General features: G+C 48.0%; 2 protein-coding genes across 2 annotated transcripts; one reads left to right on the top strand and one right to left on the bottom strand.

The window, feature by feature from the left end:
- Positions 1-10,284: 10,284 nt before the first annotated feature.
- LOC101761666 (uncharacterized protein YciO) lies at positions 10,285-13,522 on the bottom strand. Its single transcript, XM_004973944.3, has 9 exons — positions 13,240-13,522; positions 12,987-13,108; positions 12,621-12,674; positions 12,475-12,499; positions 12,227-12,349; positions 11,979-12,142; positions 11,498-11,567; positions 10,848-10,946; positions 10,285-10,564 (listed from the first exon to the last, which is right to left on the bottom strand). Exons 1-9 carry the CDS (start codon positions 13,432-13,434, stop codon positions 10,493-10,495), a joined length of 924 nt encoding a protein of 307 aa, XP_004974001.1. The 5' UTR covers positions 13,435-13,522; the 3' UTR covers positions 10,285-10,492.
- Positions 13,523-13,664: 142 nt separating this feature from the next.
- Positions 13,665-18,770, top strand: LOC101761275 (serine/threonine-protein kinase RIO1). The gene is made up of 12 exons (XM_004973943.4): positions 13,665-14,156; positions 14,461-14,589; positions 15,138-15,230; positions 15,435-15,514; positions 15,683-15,796; positions 16,078-16,151; positions 16,326-16,402; positions 17,000-17,083; positions 17,194-17,286; positions 17,371-17,478; positions 17,618-17,692; positions 17,922-18,770. Exons 1-12 carry the CDS (start codon positions 13,824-13,826, stop codon positions 18,390-18,392), a joined length of 1,731 nt encoding a protein of 576 aa, XP_004974000.1. The 5' UTR covers positions 13,665-13,823; the 3' UTR covers positions 18,393-18,770.
- Positions 18,771-20,218: the final 1,448 nt, after the last annotated feature.

Here is a 20,218-nt window from a genome sequence, read left to right as displayed (position 1 = left end):
CCTGTTTTGTAAAATTAGCCACGCGAAGAGTTTGCATTTTGGAGGGGCCCGTGTATGCAAGACGGTTGCCAGGTTGGGTGTCCTTGTGCATCCGATGAATTGTGCTCTGTATGCTGAAGCCGCTGTGTATTGACTGCTCTACGTGAATTTCCAAGTAATTCTATCCTCCTACCCAGGTTGTAGCTCGCATGATCGTATTAGGCTCCATAGTGTTGCGAATTCGCTTAGGTGTGTTGTAGTGAAGCCAAAGGTGTGGTTGAGGTCTCTAATCCATTTATTGTTTTGTAGCGCTTCATGCACCGTTCTTTTTTTCTTCCTTGTCCTGGCATAGAGTCCTAGGGAGAAAACCCATTCGTTGTCTTTGCATAACCTCTAAATGAAGTTCTTCCTACGTCTTCCATTAGCTTTTAGATGGAAGAACCTCGTGTTGGCGTCCCCTTCCTTGAGGTATGTTATCCTGGAGCATTATTTTTTTCTTGTCTTTTCGATGGCTGCCCAGCCTATGAGTCGCTATTTTAATTTTCCCATCAACCATGTTTCTACCGTTGACACTGTCCTGACATCTTGAGCCTTATCAAGGCGCATAATGACCTCTTGGGCCATGTGCATCTTCATTCTAGCCACCGAATAGCATTGACGTGCTCCATTGTTTCAAAGCCTTAGACGTTGTGTGTAGTTTGTAGCCTAGTCTGTGGAATGGTTCTATGTGTTGGGTGGGAGTGTTCCAAGCAGTGGAGACCACCTCTTGGAAATGAGGCAGACGCACCCAGAAGTTTTCGAATTTGAACGGTGTCAAGCATCTGCGGCCTACATGGTTAGTTAGCAGCAAAGGAGAGTGGTTCGAGTGTGAGGATGATAGCGTGTGGAGGAGGCAATTGTCGAACTCAATGTCCCAACTTTCGTTGCAGAAAACTCCATCAAGACGGACAAGCATCGGTGCCCGCCTTTTGTTACTCCATGTGAATTTTCTATTTTGTAGGTTTATTTCCTTTAGGCTGCAGTAGTTTATTGCATCTCTAAATCTTCTCATTAGCCACCGGTTGAGGTTTCTGTTGTTCTTATCTCTTGCATGGTAGATTAGGTTGAAATCCCCTAGTATCATCCATTTTGAGTCGTCGGATGGTTTCAGCACACGCATGTGTCGTAGGAAGGCTTCTTTTTCTAGTCGTCTCGGCGGGCCGTAGACCATGGTGAGTGTGAAGGTGATCATGCAGTGTATAATCGTTACATCTACCGAAATTGAGTACCGTCTGATCTTCAGGTTTTGAATATCTACTGCCGTGGCATTCCATAACAGGAGGATTCCTACTTTTGTGCCTACTGCAGGCTTGTACGCAAAGTTATTTAGCTTGTAAGCCCCCAGAAAATGAGCCAATGCGGAGTCGACGTTTTGGAGTTTCGTCTCTTGTAGGCACGCAACGTGGCATGGTGTTGATTTCAATGTTTCCTGGAGATGGCAACACTTACCGGTGTTGCCCGCATGCGTGCGGCAACACTTACCGGTGTGGCAGTGTGTTTCGTGCGTGACGGCGTGCCCGCCCGGGCGCCACGGCCGACGACCTTGCTGCTCGGCTCGATCGTGTGTCCTCTGCACATGGAGCAACGACAGACACGGCGAACCGTGACCTCGACAGTTTACACGGGCCTCGTTACGTACGTACGAGCCCTTTGACCGTGTTCCCTGGAGATGGACGCCACCGAGACAACCGGTACTACTATACTGTACTGACCTGCAGGGTCGTGACAGCTCTGTGGTCTGTGGAGCATGGACTTCTGAAGGTTGGGTCGTCTTCACGGAGGAGAGAGACGTGCATAGTGCGTCAGGGAGGATAGATTCAAGGGCAATCTCATGCTGCTAGAGCCCGGCCGGGCGTTGCAGACGCGGTTCCTGGACAGTCGTGTCTCTTGCCATGGGAAGGACTGAAGGTGGTTGCTGGTTGAATCGAAGAAGATGAGGAGGAGTCAACTCATCAGTGGAGAATTGATCTTCCATCCAGTAGCTTTTGTTCCGGATGATTTTGGACTCGGGACTAAATAACCTTTAATCCCGGGTCTAAATTTTGTAGACTGACGGAACCCTTTTAACCCCGGTTGGTGGTTCCAACCGGGATAAAAGTGGAACTTTTAATCCCGATTGGAGCCACCAGCCGGGATAAAATGAATTTGTCCCGGTTGGTGGCTCCAACCAGAACTAAAAGGACCCTTTTTAGTCCCAATTGGAGCCACCAACCGAGATAAAATGATTAGTTCCGGTTGGTAGCTCCAACGGAAGTAAAAGGGTCCTTTTAGTCCCGGTTGGAGCCACAACTGGGATTTATCCACCTCTCCGACTTCCCTCTCTCTCTCTTGTCTAGCGACCCGCGCCCACCATTATGTCCAACGACCTGCACCCGGCCCTCTAGCTCGCCCCTCTCTCTCTCTCTCCTTGTCTCCTAGCGCTCCTCTCCTTCTCCCTCAGCTCCCTTCCTCCCCGTGCTCCTCTCCCTCCTCTCCCTCCCTCCCTCACCCGCCCACACCACCTCGCCCTTGCCTGCAGGGAGGAGGAGGCCGGGGAGCAGAGGGAGGGCGGGCGGGCGGTGCGGCGTGGCACGGGCGAGCGCGGCACCGCGCAGGCGAGCGAGGACGGTGTGGGCCCTGCACGAGCGGAGCGGCGCCGCCATGGCGCTGACGGGCGCGAGCCCAGCGCGGGCGGAGCAGTACCGACGGGCAGATGTACTCACCGGCGGGCAAATGTACTCACGGCAGGAGATGTATTCCTGGCGCGGAGCGGCGCCGCCGCAGTGCCGGCGGGAGCGGCGCCGGCGGGCGAGGGCCTAGCACGGAGCGGGGCGAGCGGGTCCAAAATGGGCGGAACGGGTTGTTTTTTTTAACCTTTTGTCATTGACCCGGGACTAAAGAATCCCCTTTTGTCTTGAAAATTTAAGCCGGATGGATTTTCGAGATCTTTGACTCCTACCAACTAGGACTAATGCCACGTTTTCCACCGGTAGTTGAAGACAACGAAGCACGTACGGTACGGTCTTCTGGACTCGAGTCGGCAAGATGGTGCCGCGCCTAGATTGAACTAGATCGAGCAGCCGGCCGGCGTCCTCGAAACGTAGAGCCTCGACGGACTCGACGACACATGATGCAATGCAGCTCCGGATCGAGCCGGCGGATGAACGCGCGGCTGTGGCGAGCATGGTCTCGCCGCCGGCGATCGAGGAACACGACGTGGAGTGGACGGCCGGCGGCTCCGTGCTGGCGTGAGGTCGGGGTTGTCCAGCCTTAGCTGCCGGAGCCGGACCTCCCGGCGGACGTCAGGACTTAAGGACGGCGCTGCTTTTCGTCGGGGACTTGGCCTGCTGGGCGGGAGCGCGCGAGCCCAGGGTGGACGGTAAATGAAATACCGTGGCAGCCCCTGGGCCTCCCGCATCCGTTGGATCGCAGTTGTGCGGCTGAGGTCGGTGCGTGTATTTCCACTCGATTTGTCAGATAACGAGATCCTTTCCGTCTTCCTCCCCCACCTGCCCGCCGTTCCGCTCGACGGCGTCGGTGAGTCGCTGTGCACCGGACGCTGCTAGAGCCGGCGTGGCCGTCGTTACCAGTACGGGCGGTGCAGACGCGCAGTTCCTGGACAGTCGCGTCTCTTACCAGGGGGAGGACGACGCTGGTTGTTTATTGGAGAAGAACCGGTACGGTACGGTCGGGCGCCGCGCCCGGCGGCGCCACTCATTGTCGCTCGCCGGTTCTGGATTCGATCGAGCAGGCCAAGATGATGCCGCGCCACCTGGATTGAACCAGAGCATCCGGCTCCCTCGAAACGCACAGCCTCGACGGAATCGACTACACATACAACTCCGGAATCCGGATCGGGCCGGCGGATGAACGCGGCTGAGCGCGCGAGGTCTGACGGCGGCGGAGGTGACGACGGCTGTGGCGACTTGCGAGCATGGTCTTGCTGCCGGTCGGTGAGGGACACGGCATGGGGCGTGGCCGGCCGGTGTGCCTCCGTACTGCTGACGCGAGGTCGGGTTTGCCTTTGCCCAGCCGCAGCTGCCATACCTCGCGCGCGGCAGACGTCTGGACGGCGGCACGACGCTGGCACGCTGCTTTGTCGTTGAGGACGCCGGCCTGCTGGGCGGCGCGTGCGAACCCAGGGGGGTGGTATTTCAAATACCGGCCGGGTGGACGGTAAATGAAATACCGTCTACCCTCTGGGCCTCTCGCAGCCGTTGGATCGCAGTTGTGCGGCTGAGGTCGACGCTTATATTTTCACTCGATTTGTCAGATATATTTCACGTGACGACTTGCCACAAAAGTCGAGGTTCAAACTCGCTCTAGATTATCTGTAAGTGCAAACAACACCATAAATTGACATTTTCATATGAATTAATCTAGAAAGACTTTGAATCTCAACTTTTGAGATAGAATTACATCTATGAATGTGCCAAGTTTTTAATTTTTTCCGTCAACGTTTTCGATGATTTGCCCATTTCCACCAGATATGCTCCCATGTATCTGATCGTTTCTTCACGAGTGAAGCTATGTTTAAGCAAAGAAGCATAATTAGCATGTCTAAGCAAAGATGAAATGTTCCAGGATGGAAACATCGCTAGTTTCACACGGTAACAGAAAGAGAATTGGCACCCAGCTCCAACTCTCCAGCAAAGGTCGCTGCTGGCAAATTCTGCGAACTCGCAGTTACATCAGAACTGTGAGCCGGTGAAGTGTTCTTACCCGAGAATTGTGATGACGTATAACAGAACTGTGAGCCGGTGAAGTGTTCTTACCGAACTTTTTGCCATGTATGTTCGGACAATTTGTGATACCATCATACCATGCTTTCTGACGGCAATTCCATGGCTCGTGTCCAATTGAATCGAGCGAGACACGTCTGGTAATTCCATGCATGTGAATACGTACATATACACCGCATAATCATTGACTGTCGATCAGGTATGCTTTTTTTTTGAAATAACGCAGGTACGCTTTGTTTCATATGTGTGTTCTGAAGCTGCATCTCCTATTCCTCTGTGGTCTGATTGGTTCCCTGCACCACCCTGGATACGAGCCCCCCGCATGCGATCTCGAGCTGATTGGTTACCTGGACTAGGTGCTGGGTCTGGCTTGCTGCGTGGAAAAAGAGTCGTGGAGCCTGGCTCCCGGGGTGCATGGACGAGCACATGGGCAGCATGTCAGGGAGAGAAAGCGGCTGGCCGTGCATGCAACCAATCAATTTCTCTTGTTGGCCTGGCTGCATTGAAACGCAAACCAATCAGCCCGTTATCGCACCTCGGGGGCCTGCATGACCTGTGCGAGCCAGGCTGCGACCCGAAGGAAACCAATCAGACCCCTAGTGGTCCGCCGGAAACAACGAAAGCGACCGGTTCAGGTGTCTGCAGAAGAGCCTGGACTGCACCCTCAGCAGTGACCACAGATCAGAAACGCTGAAACGGAGCGCCAAAAGTGTTGTCAGCAGAGTAGCAGACACAGGCACACAGCCATACATGCGCGTTGCGATTTCTTCGTGTTTTTTTGGGTACCCAATGCATGCTAATGCCAGGGACTGGCTGCAGCTGAGAGAACCAAATGAAGCTGTGAAACGCGTGTTTTGGTGCGAACAGAGGAGGTCGAGAGCCGCGCGGCGAACGGGCAATGGTCACCGCGCGGCGCCAGCGCCGCCGGGCCGTTGGTTGCGGCGGGCGACGACGATGGCCGCTGCGCGTGCGCGACGGGGTGCCCGGACGCCACGGCACGGCCGACATGGGCCACGTACGCCCGAGCCCTTTGACCGTGTTCCCTGGAGATGGACGTCACCGAGTCACAGAGACAACACTGTACTGGCTGTAAGGCCGTGACTCGTGAGTCGTGACAGCTTTGCGAAGCATAGACTTCTGAAGGTTGGGTCGTCACGGAGGAGAGAGACGTGCAGATCTAGTGCGTCCGGGCGGATAGATTCGGCGTGCACCGGACGCTGCTAGAGCCCGGCCGGGCGTTGCAGACGCGGTTCCTGGACGGTCGCGTCTCTTGCCAGGGGAAGAGGAGGAGGAGGAGGAGGAGGAGGAGCTTAACTGTAGGTGAAGACAGCGAAGCACGCACCGTACGGTCTTCTGGACTCAAGCGGGCAAGATGATGCCGCGCCTGGATTGAAGTAGATCGAGCAGCCAGCGTCCTCGAAATGCAGAGCCTCGACGGACTCGATGACACATGCAATGCAGCTCCGGATCGAGCCGGCGGATGAACGCGGCTGTGGCGACCATGCATGGTCTCGCCGCCGGCGATCGAGGAACACGACGTTGAGTGGACGGCCGGCGGCTCCGTGCTGGCGCGAGGTCGGGGTTGTCCAGCCGCAGCTGCCGGAGCCGGACCTCCCGACGGACATCTGGACTCAGGACGGTGCTGCTTTTCGTCGGGGACTTGGCCTGCTGGGCGGGAGCGCGCGAGCCCAGGGTGGACCGTAAATGAAATACCGTCCACCCCTGGGCCTCCCACGGCCGTCGGATCGCATTTAAGCGGCTGAGGTCGGCGCGTATATTTCCACTCGATTTGTCAGATGGCGAGATCCTTTCCGTCTTCCTTCCCCACCCGCCGCCGTTCTGCTCGACGGCGTCGGTGAGTCGGTGTGCACCGGACGCGGCTAGAGCCGGCGTGGCCGTCGTTATCGGTACGGTCGGCGCAGACGCGCAATTCCTGTACAGTGGCGTCTCTTTGCCAGGGGGAGGAGGACGCATGTTGTTTATTGGAGAAGAACCGAAGTAGATCGAGTTGCCATGACTACATGAGTGCAGCCGTGCAGGCATGATGCCACGGCAGCACGTACGGTACGGTCGGGCGCCTCGCCCGGCGGCGCCACTCATTGTCGCTCGTCGGTTCTTGATTCGAGCAGCCAAGATGATGCCGCGCCGCCTGGATGGAACTAGAGCATCCGGCTCCCTCGAAACGCACAGCCTCGACGGAATCGACTACGCATACAGCTCCGGATCGGGCCGGCGGATGAACGTGGCTGAGCGCGCGAGGTCTGACGACGGCGGAGACGACGGTTGCTGTGGCGACTGGCGAGCATGGTCTTGCTGCCGGTCGGGGAGGGACACGGCGGGTGTTGGGCGTGGCCGGTGTTCCTCCGTACTGCTGACGCGAGGTCGGGTTTGCCCAGCCGCAGCTGCCTGACCTCGCGCGCGGCGGAGGTCTGAACGGCGGCACGGCGCTGCTTTGTCGTTGAGGACGCCGGCCTGCTGGGCGGCGCGCGCGGAGCCCAGGGTGGACGGTAAATGAAATACCGTCCACCCTCTGGGCCTCCCTCGGCCGTTGGATCGCAGTTGTGCGGCTGAGGTCGACGCTTATATTTCCACTCGATTTATCAGATAGAGAGATGCCGATATCCTTTCCGTCTTCCTCCCCCACCCGCCCGCCGTTCCGCTCGACGGCGTCGCCGGTGAGTCGCGGTGCGGCACAGCCCAATGAAAGAAGGCATCTCCTCAAGAGCCAAGAACCCAAGATCAATGGAGCCGTCCAAGCTCGTCCGCAAGCGCACGGGCCACGAGCCGCGCGCTTCATCTCTGCATCACGGGAGCTCAACGGCCGTGCGTGCTTGCGATCCGTCCCCGGCCGAAGTGGCGCCGATCGAAATGCCTAATCTCCATGCATGATCAGATCACCATGATTCTCGGCCGTCGAACCCGTCCATCAGGGCCAGCGCGCGAGGCGACTCGTCGTCGGCGCGGGTCCTAGCAAATAAGCGCGTGCCGTCCGTCGTGAGTAGCGACCGTGTCCACCTCGTGGAGGAAGATGGTGGCTGCTGGTGCAGCCGCCCAGGAAAGCTAAGCGCTGATCCGGCGCGACAGCACAAACGAACCATGGTGAGCATGGTCTCGCAGGTGGCGGCGTGCACCAAGGAGCACAACGCAGGGCGGGGCACCGGCGGCGGCCCCACACCGACATGAGCGCACGGTTCGGGACTTCGGGTGGTTCAGAGGCGACTGGACAGTGCACAATATCTGTTCTGAAAACAAACGAACAATTTGTTGACACCGGATTTGGCCGATAAAATCCAGATAATCCAGAGTACGAGAGTCGGCTAATGGTATACATCTACAGCAATCATACGCAACGATGCATGCATACAGACGGTGATCGGCAAGTTCGTGACTGCAGACATCTTTCGGCGGTGGTTCAAACAGTGGCTTGTCGGCCGACTGCCTGCTCGTTCCAGATAGTTCCAAACCCCCGTTTTGGTTTTGATCCGATGTGCAGAAGCTGCCAGGTAAATCATGGTCAAGAATAATATAGAGATGGAAGAAGATCATTTGCCTGCGTACATGAGGCTACGTGAGCAAAAGAGACTTCTCGTGCGAGATAGTGTTTTCCTCTCACAACAAATCAGCCGTTTCAACTTTTCAGCCGGTTTATAAGCTGAAGCGAACAGGTTCATTGAAGTCCAGCTGTCCAGGAGCTCTAATGCAGAGATCGGCTTCATCGGATTGGTCAAGCAAAGGTAATTAGAATAAAGAAAGGGGCAAGGATGGCGTTAAGAAGGAAAGGGCAGTACGTGCGGTCAGGGAAATCTATAAGGATTATGGAAGGAAAGAATGACGAAGATTAGCACCATGGCTGGGATATTTTATTATTTCCATCGGAGATCAACGGATCCTGTATATGATACGCATGGCTAGTAGGCTAGATATAGAATATGAATTAAGGTAGTCAAGGCATATTCGGTTTAGGCTTAGGGTTTTGTTTCTGTACGTGAAGTCTGCGCTGCCCGGACGACGGCCAATTGTCGTAATAACTGATCAATCAATACAACCTTTAGGCACCACGCTACAAAACTCTAGGAGTAGAAGTAGAGTAGTTTCGACAAATTTCTTCCTACGCGCACGGCTGCATTAGTTTCGATCATAGGTGAGAGCTTGTAAGTTCCGTTACCCGGTCATTATGACCTCTATCAGAATTTTCTAAGTTAAGTCTTATATTCTGATATTCGGTTGTGTGGCTAGTTATCAAGGTATTTTAGATTGCAAGTAGAAGTTCATAGGCTTTGACCAATGTTCTGCTTATCTTTGATGGTTTATCGAGTTTGATTAATCTATCTAGGTTGTTTTTATCAACTCCTTGGTTGTTCTTAAGCGCTCACAGTTATCGAACAACTTAGATTTGGTTGGGTTGTCTTCATCAGCTTCCTTGCCTTGTTTAAACGTTCACAGTTATTTAATCGTATTGGCTGGTAGACCTTGCATGCTTTTATCACTTTATATATGCTAGGTCTGATAGATCTTTACCCTGCCCCTCGTATTGCTAACCGTCAAGCCTTTGATGTCAGCACGCTATTGTTGAGAGCCGATGCTTCGGTCGGGTCTTATCCGTTTCTCATGGTAGCATGATGATGTCATTGAGCCAATAGGGGCGTACGAGGCCTTGTTGCCGTGAACTTGATTAAGTTAATGGGCCGAAATTAATGCCCTCTCACCGTGTTATCTTGTCTAAGTTCAATTACACGGTCATGACATTGATTAGATTTTATTAGCTTAATTAGCTTATAAGTAGTAGGCAAGAGATCCTTGTTTGCTATGCTCTAATCTGTTAGGTTAATAGATTGATGCCAATGCTATCTCATTCATGTTACCTTGTCTAAGTTCAATTACACTTATTAATATTTTATTTATTTACACCGCATGATTACATTGAATATCCGCCTGCTGTGGTGTTTATTCCAAGAACGCCTACCCATAAGTTCGAAAGGCTTCGCCGCAGATTGGCTTAAGAATTTAATGTTTACCTTATCAATTTTTAGGTCAAATTGACTAGCACGCCTTGCACCACTCGCGAGCCAATTTGGAGCCTGCACTAGAGTTAAGCATATCTCTTAGATCCTTCGTGTTGTTAAACGCAGAAGCCTGAGGTCTAGATATAAGCAACTGAAAAAAGTGAAAATTCAACAGGAGAAAAACACTTTGGCGTTTTAAAAAATTTGGAACTTGGCACATCTCATGTGACGATTTGCCACGAAAGTCGAGGTTTAATAAACTCGCTCTAGATTAATTACCTAGTGCAATACACCATAAAATCGACATTTTCATATGAATTAATCTAGAAGAAAGAATTTGAGTCTCAACTTTTTAGATAGAATTACATCTATGAACGTGCTAAGGTTTACGTCATCGCATTCAATGATTTGCCCGTTTCCACCAGATATGCTTCATATATCTAATCGTTTCTTCACGAGTGAAGCTAAGAATGCCTAAGCAAAGATGAAACGTTCTAGGAATGTACCATGTAGGATGGAAACATCGCTAGGATCACACGGTATCAGAAAGAGAATTAGCACCCAGCTCCAACTCTCCAGCAAAGGTGTCGCTGCTGGCAAATTCTGCGAACTCGTTACATTGCCTTCATATTTACACATGCAGTATACTGTCACGTTCAGTATATACAACTACTAACATCTATGCAGTCAAAAGATGGTGTTTCGGTTGGGGCACTGCAAACCCATAGAATAGGACAGGCGAAGCAAATTTCAAGCCGCTTTAAAAGCGAACATTGATTGCGCCTCTTCATCTTCTGCTACCATCCAATCCAGCTTTGGACCCTAAAGCAAAAGAAGAATGCGTCAAACAAATGAATGCACAGAATTGAGTTCACAGGATCTACTGACTGACACGATCTCTGCACTAGAATCAAATATTAAACAGAACCGCACGCATTAGGGATGATATGGTTCAATATGCTAGATAAGTAGAGGACCAAAGGATGACAGTCAAAAGGCCATATATAACAGAACGACGCGCATTAGGGATGACATGGTTCACTATGCTAGATAAGTAGAGGGACTAAAGAATAAACAGTCAAAAGGCAATGTATAAATTGCAAACCTTTCCCTGACGAATTATGGTAGGGTTTGTTCCCGTCATATCTACCACAGTAGAAGGATCAGCAATTCTAGGACCACCATCAACAATGAAATCAAGGCCCTGAAAATTTGAAACATTGAAGCATATAATGCTTGCTAAGGCATCTTTCAGACCTCCTCTTGTCCAAGCACGATTAGGGATACAGTGGCATCAAAATGTTCGACAATGGTTTAACTAGCCGCTTGCAGTGATCTGTTACTGTTTTATGAATGTATAAAAATAAAAACTACATTAATATGCATTTGTTTGTAACTGCAGCTACTGGAAAACAATTTTTTTTCTACAATACATCCATAAACTAAGTGGCTGGTACTCTCCACTTCTCCAGGCAAGCAATTGTTTATAAATATAATGAACAATATGGCAACTGATAGAAAGAGGTGTCAGATCAAAAACTTTTTCAGTAATAATCCCTAAACGAACACCACATCTTTTTTCAGTAATAATCCCTAAACGAACACCATGTCTTGTACTCCATAGAAGGGAATTGTAGATAACGGTAAAGATACAGGCTAACATGCTCTAAGAGAAGTGGAACTAGAACTATGATGGTGGTACCAAAAAGTAAGAATACAGAGTTTCAGGTACAATGTTAACATTTAAGAAGATACCAGTGGCTCATAAAGATCAGCAATGATTACTGGATCAAGTATCCATTCATCCTCCGATAGATATTTGACACTGTAAATAAAGGAAACGAAGAATAATTATAGAACTCAACAACGACAAACTGACAACATGATACTTATTATTTATAATAACCAATTCCTCAAAAATGCTAAGGAAATATGTGATTTATTACAAATACTAACAAAATCAATGGTGAAGAGTACTCGAATTTTTTCTATAATTTCAAGTAAAATACTTTCTTCTTTTCTTAATGGAGCTACACCACAATACAGAGAGACAGAGAGCCATGTGGCATACATAATGAAGTATTGAGAAATGAGAATGCTCATACGTGCAAGCACAGCATCAGGTACTTTGTCCTAACGGTTTGATCAAATCCACATCCAGCAATACGGCAGACATACTACCATGTGGCATTTTCAGTAAGCAAAAGTAAGAGAAGACTTGGGTTATACTACAGACCTTGTGCAGATCAAAGGTTCATCCAGATTTTGCAATATTGCCTGGCAGATGGGATCATCTGGAATTCGGACACCAACCTGTCTCCTTTTGGCATACCTCGTGGAAGAACCATGCTTAATCAACTGTTTGGGAAATTGCTTGGTTGCAGGTAAAATGAAGGTGTACTGCAGATGATTAAAATAACCAAGTTACTTGTGAAGTAATCAAGTACAAACTACAGTACAAGGTGAATAAGAAGATATCCTTACAGGCCCAGGTATTACACGCTTGACAGCACGGAAAATGTTAGCTTGCCCTTGGTTGGTACCTCGAGGAAATCCTGTGGTGTAGGTATCGATATCACGTAATGAGCGGCACAGGATGCTGAGAGGCTGCATAACTCAGAATTAGTATAAGAAAATGGTGCATATGCAGATGGGAAACTACACTCTACAAGTAATATCTTGTCACGGAAAAATCTTGACTCAAATTGACTTTATAGCTCTGTTATTCATGCCTTTGAGTCTCCAATGCCTTTCACTCTGCATTGAGAACAAGCATATAATACCAGTTAGAGCTGAAATGATTTACTTCATGTCTAAAAGAGTGAGAAAATATTGGATTTGATCACTCATACCAAAATGACCAAAGAAATGAATTTACCTGCGAAGGCGCTCAATAGATTCATTGTTACTCAGATCACAGACGATGGAGTAGCTGTAAAAAGTATCACTACATGTTATTTTTGTCCAGCAGAGCATAGATCAAATAGAAAATAGAAAATGCCCATATGTAACTTATCAATCTCCCCCGTGCTATGCTTTCGCAGACTCAAATTCAGTGGAACCAAAGCTACCCCAAAACAAAGTACATGTAGCAAAAACATATGCATATAAATTATTTGCAACTTCCCAAATTGTTGATGTTGCTACTGTTACAAACATTTAGCCATTTAGGTAGGGATCTGATTTTTTTGGTCATTCGAAACTAAAAGAAGGCCAACTGGCCAAGTGAAGCAGAACAACATACACGGTGTCAGTAGGGATCACCCCAACGGCGCCTCGATTGATAAGGTCGATAATCGGGTCCAGCTTCCAGAAATCCTCACCGGAAGGCTCCACCTCCACCCGCAACATCCCGGCATCCCCTCTCTTCGTAAGCGCAAAACCCAGTCACCAGAGAGATGTTCTTAGCAGTCCGCACCAGAAGTCCAGAACGCCCGCGGAAAGCGAGTATGATTGCGGAAGAAGAATAAGAGGGAGGCGCTGGAGGCAGAAAGTACCGTGAACTGGCGCTCGGCGGCGTACTTGAGCTGCTTGGGGTTGCGCTTGTGGAGAGCCACCACGGTGGAGGAGACGCGGAGGCGACCGGGCGGAGAGGCCCGCGATAAGGGGAGCCGGAGCGGGGAGGGACAAACGGCGCGGCGGAAGGAGAGCTGCGAGAAGGAGGCCGCGGTGGCGGGGTCGGCGGCGGCCATGGAAGCCGTTGGGGTTCGAGCTCTGAAGCTCTCGGTGCTCGGAGGAATGTGCCCGCAGGAAGATGGATGATTCCTTTCCTCTCGTCGAGAAGAGATCAATCCAGAGCCAGGCAGACCTGATTAAAAATAGGCCCGGCCCAAAGACAAACCCGGCCTGGCGGACCCAATCTTTTATTCTGAACGGGGTTGAGATACTTTCAAGAAGTTGGGCCCAACATTCTACCATAGGAGATTACGGCTCAACAGAAGTACTCTCGCGAGGTTCAAGGGTTTCCCGTTGCCCCTCTCCCTCTCCCTTCTACCGCCGCCACAATCCGCCCCACCGCCGGCGACGGGACACGGCAAGGCGGGCCTCCTTTCACCGTCGTCTCTCCCCGCGCCGGCAGGCCATGCAGCTCACCTCCTCCCCGCCCTCGAGCTATATCCCGATGGCCCACGTGAAGTCCGACGCTGTGGAGCACGTGAAGTCCGACGCTGAGGAGTGGTCCGACTCCGACCTGGACGATGCTTCGGACTCCGAGGTGGGCGATGCACTCGATTGGCTTGACGCGGTCGAGGGCCCCGACGGCTCCGCCCGTCCCGCCGGCGCCTTCTCGGCCTCCGGATGCGGGGCCGTGGCGCGCAGGCCTAACGCTCACGGCGGCGTGCTCTCCCGCCCATTCCAGCCGCTCTCCAACCGCACCCAGAAGCTGGCCTCGCACATTCGTGCTGCCCCCCTGGAGGTATGTAGCTTGAACTCGCTTCAGAGTAGTGCATAATATCTGAGAGAGCATGTTTATCTGAGAGAGCTAGAGGCTGGGTCCACTGAAATATGGTGGTCATCCTGGCCTGACTTGATAACCTATCAGTTCCAAGTTTAGATTCTATATATGTATCAGTTTGGAGCATGTCTAAAATTATGGTTATGGTAAACATAAATAGAGCACTTGATGTTATGGGAGGTATGCGTGAATGCAGCATATCTGCATTGGAGTACTGATTTAGTTTGTGGTGAATGAATCTTGTGACGTGTTTGGAATGATTCAGGAGTGGGAGGGTAGGATGAACGTGGGAATGTCAAATTCAGTCACCACTGCAATCAGGGATAGCATAAGGGGCACAGCAATTGGGAAGATAAGGAACACTGAGAAGGCTGATCGTGCTACAGTGGAGCAGGTTTGTGGATGTTTCTCATTTGGGTAATGTTTGTTTTGTCCTGTACCTTGTGGAATTGAAGTTGTTCTTCTTGCACTCGCATAATCCTGTTGTACTATTCTATCACTCAATCTAGCTTTGCTAGAAATAAAAATTTATCATATAATGTTTCCCTTGGATGTACGCTGTACAGGATAAGAATTTGTATCAGCTCATCTGAGTACTACCTTGCATGGCAACATTTCCAAAACCCATTCCATTTATGATTATGTATTTGATCCAAATGGCACTAAGAGTCAAAAGAATTGTGTAGCAGGTGAGGTTTGGCTAAATTTTATAGTTGTAGTAATCTTAACTGTCGTATAATTTTTTATCAGATCTAACTTCTTTTTTTAACTATTTGTTGCCTGCTGTACAAGTACAATCGCGATGCAGAAGTTTATTCTCTTATAGAAATATTAAGTGTGCCCTTCTTGACGCTTAGTGCATTAAGAGTATGAGTTGGTTATATCTAATGAAGGCTATTGTACTGGAATGATTTTCTGAACACTGATTTTTTTTTTGTCCAGGCTATTGACCCAAGAACACGCATGGTTTTATTCAAGATGTTAAACCGTGGTGTTTTTGATAATATAAACGGCTGCATTTCTACAGGGAAAGAGGTAATTTAAGATACAGTACATGCTATTGTAACGGCTTCTTCTATTTGCTTACCTAGAAACATTACAAGAATATTAAATGAGATGTGTTCGATAGAAGTAGAATTCACTTTGACCAGCCATTAACAGATCTTTGTTTTCCTGGATCCTGATTCAGTATTATTATTAAATATTAACATAAACATCATTAACCTTATCAATGTGCAGGCAAATGTCTATCATGCAACAAAGACAGATGGCCAGGAGCTAGCAATTAAAGTCTACAAAACCTCTGTCCTTGTTTTTAAGTAAGATCAAATTTCAATGGTTATCTGTTCCAACTTTGGATACTTGTTGAAACTTTCTGCAGAAATGCTGATTATGTAGTTATGCTCTTTATTGTTTAAGTACTTGCATGCTTCTTTTTTTTTCTGAAAAAGTATGCATGTGAAGAAACTGTATTGTTTGATTTGCAGGGATCGAGACCGATATGTTCAAGGAGATTATCGTTTTAGATACGGTTACTGCAAGCACAATCCTCGGAAAATGGTTAAGACCTGGGCTGAAAAGGAAATGAGGAATCTTATGCGGTGGGATGTGTTTTTGATGGCATGTCTTATTCATATATTACTCTTAACAACTTGGCAAGCTGTAGCTGCTGTCTTGAATCTATTGTTCAGTCTGTTAATCTTTTGTATTCCTTATATTTCTTTCTTCTGTAAAACTTTGCCAAAAAAGCTTCTTTTTCTTCTTTTTTTTGCCGAAGAATGAACTTACTTTCAAGGTTCAACACCCTCGCTAGTCAGGCGAATAGGTAATGCATTAATTCTGATATTTGAATCCATCCTTATCTTTGTTACCCTTGTTTCAGAGTGCGAGCAGCTGATATCCGATGCCCAAAACCGTTGCTCCTGAGGCTTCATGTACTGGTGATGGAATTCATAGGTAAATTTGTGTTAGTGTTTGACTTCTAGGAACCTGTCAACTTTCTCTTTAACAATGGTACATTTTTACTTAATAACCCTTTAGGTTGCGGCATGCAACCAGTTTGCTGTGCAAGAGTACTTTCAATTCGATTCTTGGAACATGTTATGATAAGTTGACTTGGTTATCTATCAGGGAAAGGAGGTTGGGCTGCTCCTCGTCTCAAGGATGCTGCTTTGTCAGATGACAAGTTGCGAGAAAGTTACTTTGAGGTACTTGTCATGCGAGAAAACATTGTATCGATGCGTATGCCATGCAAGTATGACCAAAGATGGTTTATAGGGAGTTTATGTCTGCAAATTTGAACTAAATGCTAGTTGAAATAATTCTCCCTCGAAAGAGTAACAATAGGTTTAGTAAAAATAATTCTCTCTCAAAGGAGTAACAATAGGAAACCTAAGGACAGATCCGGATCATTACCAGTTGTAGTATTGATCATCTTAGGAAATTGATCATAATATTAGTCTAGAACTTGTTATTTGGGAATGAAGGGACAAGAATTCTCTCTTAACTCCCCATCTTAACTCTCATCACAAGCCAAACAAGGGTTTGGTCCAACTCCCACGTGAATTCCCTCTTATCAACTCCCACGTGAATTCCCTCCTTTCAACTCCCACCTCTAATTCCCATGGCCTTTCCATTGCTTGCCAAATGCATCAATACTGTTAAATATTTTGCAGCTATTGTCTTACACTAGATTGGGGTGAAGAGAATCTTGAGTCAAGAAATAGAAGTTCCCATTGCTAGATTTCAGTGTACATGTATCATTTTTAGTTTCCCCATATTACTTAGTAGCACATTGTTTTCAGATAATTACAATAATGCGGACTCTTTACCAAAAGTGCAAACTGGTCCATGGTGATTTGAGTGAATACAACGTTCTTTATTTTGAGGTAATTAAACTCCTATAGTCCTATTTGATGTTTTTTTCTAACCATCTTTCATTTTTAAATGTCAACCGGTTCTTATCCCCATACTCCATCCTGATTTGCCTATCGTGCAGGGCCACTTGTATATTATTGATGTTTCACAATCCGTTGATCTTGATCATCCTTCAGCATTGGACTTTTTGAAGGAAGATTGCTTGCACGTTTCTGTAAGTGGAAGTTAAAATGATCACCACATATACACTCATACATTGATGCGATTGAATGATTGATATGTTCAAAATTGTCTGCAGGATTTTTTTAAAAAGCGAGGTGTTCCTGTCATGCCAGTAATAGATTTATTTAATTTTGTTGTTGATCAAAACATTGCTGATGAAGATGTTGATGCTTACCTGGAGAAGGTATCTTGCATGTTTGAGTACAAGACATTACCTTTCAATCCTTCATTGTTATCATTACCTTTTGAATGTTCCCATAAGGATTCTTGCTGCATGATTGACGGACATCTGATTGTTTAACAATATTGTGTTTTAATCACAGGTTCAGCAAAAGATTGTGGAAAATGGAGGTGCAGTTCCAAATGATGATGAAATTACTCCCACAGTCATGGTTCAGGTAAGATTAATTTGTCATCTCCACAGCTGTTCCATGAATTTGGTTTCAATTATTAACATCTTAAGTGGAAGATCCTGCTGATAGAGCATGATTGCACTTGCTATGTTGTGGCACATGGTGTGATACTGTGATATCTCTCAGATGTCACAAACTAGTTTGCAACTGTCTTATTTTGTTCCTTGTGATATTTCTACTATCATGTGTACAACTAATGTACTTGATTTCATAGACATTGGATTACATGAAGCAATGCGAGGCAGATATTGTCAACATGTCAATGATGCAACGTTCATCCTCTGGCTACGAGCCACCGGCAGATAAGCTTTATGATCAGCCACTGTTAGGGTTTGTGCGGACTAAAAATGTGCACACTGAAAAGCAGCAAGATCGATTACCTCAAAACACAGCAGAAGCGCACTTGGATCTGCAGAACAAATGCGCATTGGAGCTTCAAAACAGGTGCTCATTGGAGAACCTAGCGGAAGGTGAAGAAGATGATAGTGAATCTTGCTCCAGTTCAGATGAAGACGACTCATGGCACGAGGCTGATCCGAAGTTGGGACCCGAGGAAAGAAAAGCTGCTCGGAAGGCAAACAAGAAGAAAGTGAAGGAAGAGAAGAGGGAAGCTCGCAAGAGCAAGAAACCGAAGGCTGAGAAAAAGAAGAGGAAGAAATTGGCGAAAGCAAAGTGCAAGCGGTAGTAAACCTCTGTGGGTAGTAAACCTCCAGCAATAGTTAATTACTAATAGCTACAATCCTTGTCCGTGTCATCTATAGCTATCTTAATATGCAGTCCTCCAAATGGACTAGCTATTGCATTATCTACAATTTTGTTGTGGACCCACTTGTAATAGAGTACTAAAAGTTTCATGCATCTTGTAATACCGTATAGACTAGCTACTTTTTTTTCGGTCCATGTAACTCATGTCTACATAGACAATTCTGACATGGACATGTTGCTAGCTGAGGTGGCCTTGGAGGTGCCCTCAGGTACATATCTTCCCGTTGTTGCAAACTTTTTTGATTAGTTTCTAATGTATCACTAAAAAACTACTGCTATGTAACGTCCTCGATTTGAAGCTCTACCTGTATCACGAACGAAACTGCCTATCATTCAGTGAAGAGAGTACTCCTACTTGTCAAAATCTGACGGAGTGGAAAATGGTGCTTCCTGGTTTGTGCCACTCGGTTCTTCAGCTTGATGCAATTTGCCAGTCCGTTCCAAATGTTCTGAAGTTTTTTGACCGATTCTAAAGCGGACGCAGAGACATTCCGGATGAAAACATCTTAACAAAGTCTTGAATAGCACATATAATGTATGAACGAAACTTCGTTTAAAAAAATGTATGAAACGTTATGAAATTTTCAAATTCCCAATCTTTTTAATTGAAAACCCATAACAGACGGTCAGACGCTCCCCGTTTGCCAAATTTTCCGGCGCGGCTCGCACCCCTTCGCTCCCGATCGCAGCCGGTCCGCGCCACCCCTCGCCCCCTCCGCAGGCACGAGTGCACGACCGCACCCCTCCGCTCCCGACACCTGCCGTGCAGGGATCGCGCCCCCTCAGCAGTCAGCATTCGCCGGCCGTGCCGCTCCCTGCGTCGCCGACCGATCCCCGAACCTGACGAGCGTTCCATGGACTCGCCCCCGAATCAGTGAGAGATTAGCCAGCGTTGCGATCGCCCCGCGACGCCTTGGTGGTTCGTATTGTCTCTTACTCGCCCCCCTCCGATTCGGTTCTCCCTTCGAGTTCGCGCGATCCAGGTTTCTCCGTTGTTCGGAGTTTAGGACCTTGATGATTGGTTCATGGGATCGACTATTCCGTGGATTTTTCTATAGAGGTTTCTCACGAGAACAAAGGGCAGGAGGCCGAGAGAGAGAGCCTGTTGTTCCTCCGTTCCTCGCTTTGGTAGTGCATTTGTATGCGTTTTTTTTAAATTTTTTTGAAAATTCCTGATGCGTCGATGGAATAACGGTGCGGTTCTCTGCGTTTTTTTTTTGAAAATTTTGGAGGCGTTGTAACTTGATTTTCAACGCAGTGATCAAGTCATATTTAGCCACAGGTTAAGCATGATCAAATGTATGCGATGCATCTGTTTTGCTCTCCATTTCAACAAGTTTCCGTTAGCAGTATGAACTTTCTGTAACTGTTTGAGGAGTGCATGCAACCTGTACTTCTTGAACCCGCCCTCTTGAAATTGTTGTAATCTGATTGGTGTTTCCGGTCCTTCAACTGAACCGAGTTTAACGTTTTGTTTCTGAAACATACTTACATTTTGGTTAAACCTGAAGGTACCCCTTTCCATTATGTTGAATTTCCCCGAGAACTGTTGCACCCTTTCTCATTTACTTAGTCCACCAGCAAAGGTTAAAGCACCACCATGACCCTCAAGCAAGAACAACCATTAAAGATTTCAGAATGCCACCCTTCATGTTCTTTTCCTCCACTATTTGTATTCGCCTTTTGTCTTCTCAGCTAATATTTAATAGCACGCTGTAATGTGGTGCCACTACATTGTTCTGAAAC

The sequence above is a fragment of the Setaria italica genome, chromosome VI (genome assembly GCF_000263155.2).
Source record: "Setaria italica strain Yugu1 chromosome VI, Setaria_italica_v2.0, whole genome shotgun sequence".
NCBI classification, from domain to species: domain Eukaryota; kingdom Viridiplantae; phylum Streptophyta; class Magnoliopsida; order Poales; family Poaceae; genus Setaria; species Setaria italica.
The sequence above is the reverse complement of the archived record's forward strand: the minus strand, read 5'-3'. Positions and strand labels throughout refer to the sequence as shown.

What these genes read in the sequence shown, in the direction of transcription:
- LOC101761666 (XM_004973944.3), bottom strand. Translation starts at nt 13,434, where the DNA reads ATGGCCGCCGCCGACCCCGCCACCGCGGCCTCCTTCTCGCAGCTCTCC. An exon ending in CCGCCGAGCGCCAGTTCACG is followed by an intron (nt 13,109 to 13,239) that starts GTACTTTCTGCC and finishes GCGCTTACGAAG; the next exon opens with AGAGGGGATGCCGGGATGTT. An exon ending in AAGGCATTGGAGACTCAAAG is followed by an intron (nt 12,350 to 12,474) that starts GCATGAATAACA and finishes TGAGTTATGCAG; the next exon opens with CCTCTCAGCATCCTGTGCCG.
- LOC101761275 (XM_004973943.4), top strand. Translation starts at nt 13,824, where the DNA reads ATGCAGCTCACCTCCTCCCCGCCCTCGAGCTATATCCCGATGGCCCAC. An exon ending in GCATTTCTACAGGGAAAGAG is followed by an intron (nt 15,231 to 15,434) that starts GTAATTTAAGAT and finishes ATCAATGTGCAG; the next exon opens with GCAAATGTCTATCATGCAAC. An exon ending in GAAATGAGGAATCTTATGCG is followed by an intron (nt 15,797 to 16,077) that starts GTGGGATGTGTT and finishes CCCTTGTTTCAG; the next exon opens with AGTGCGAGCAGCTGATATCC.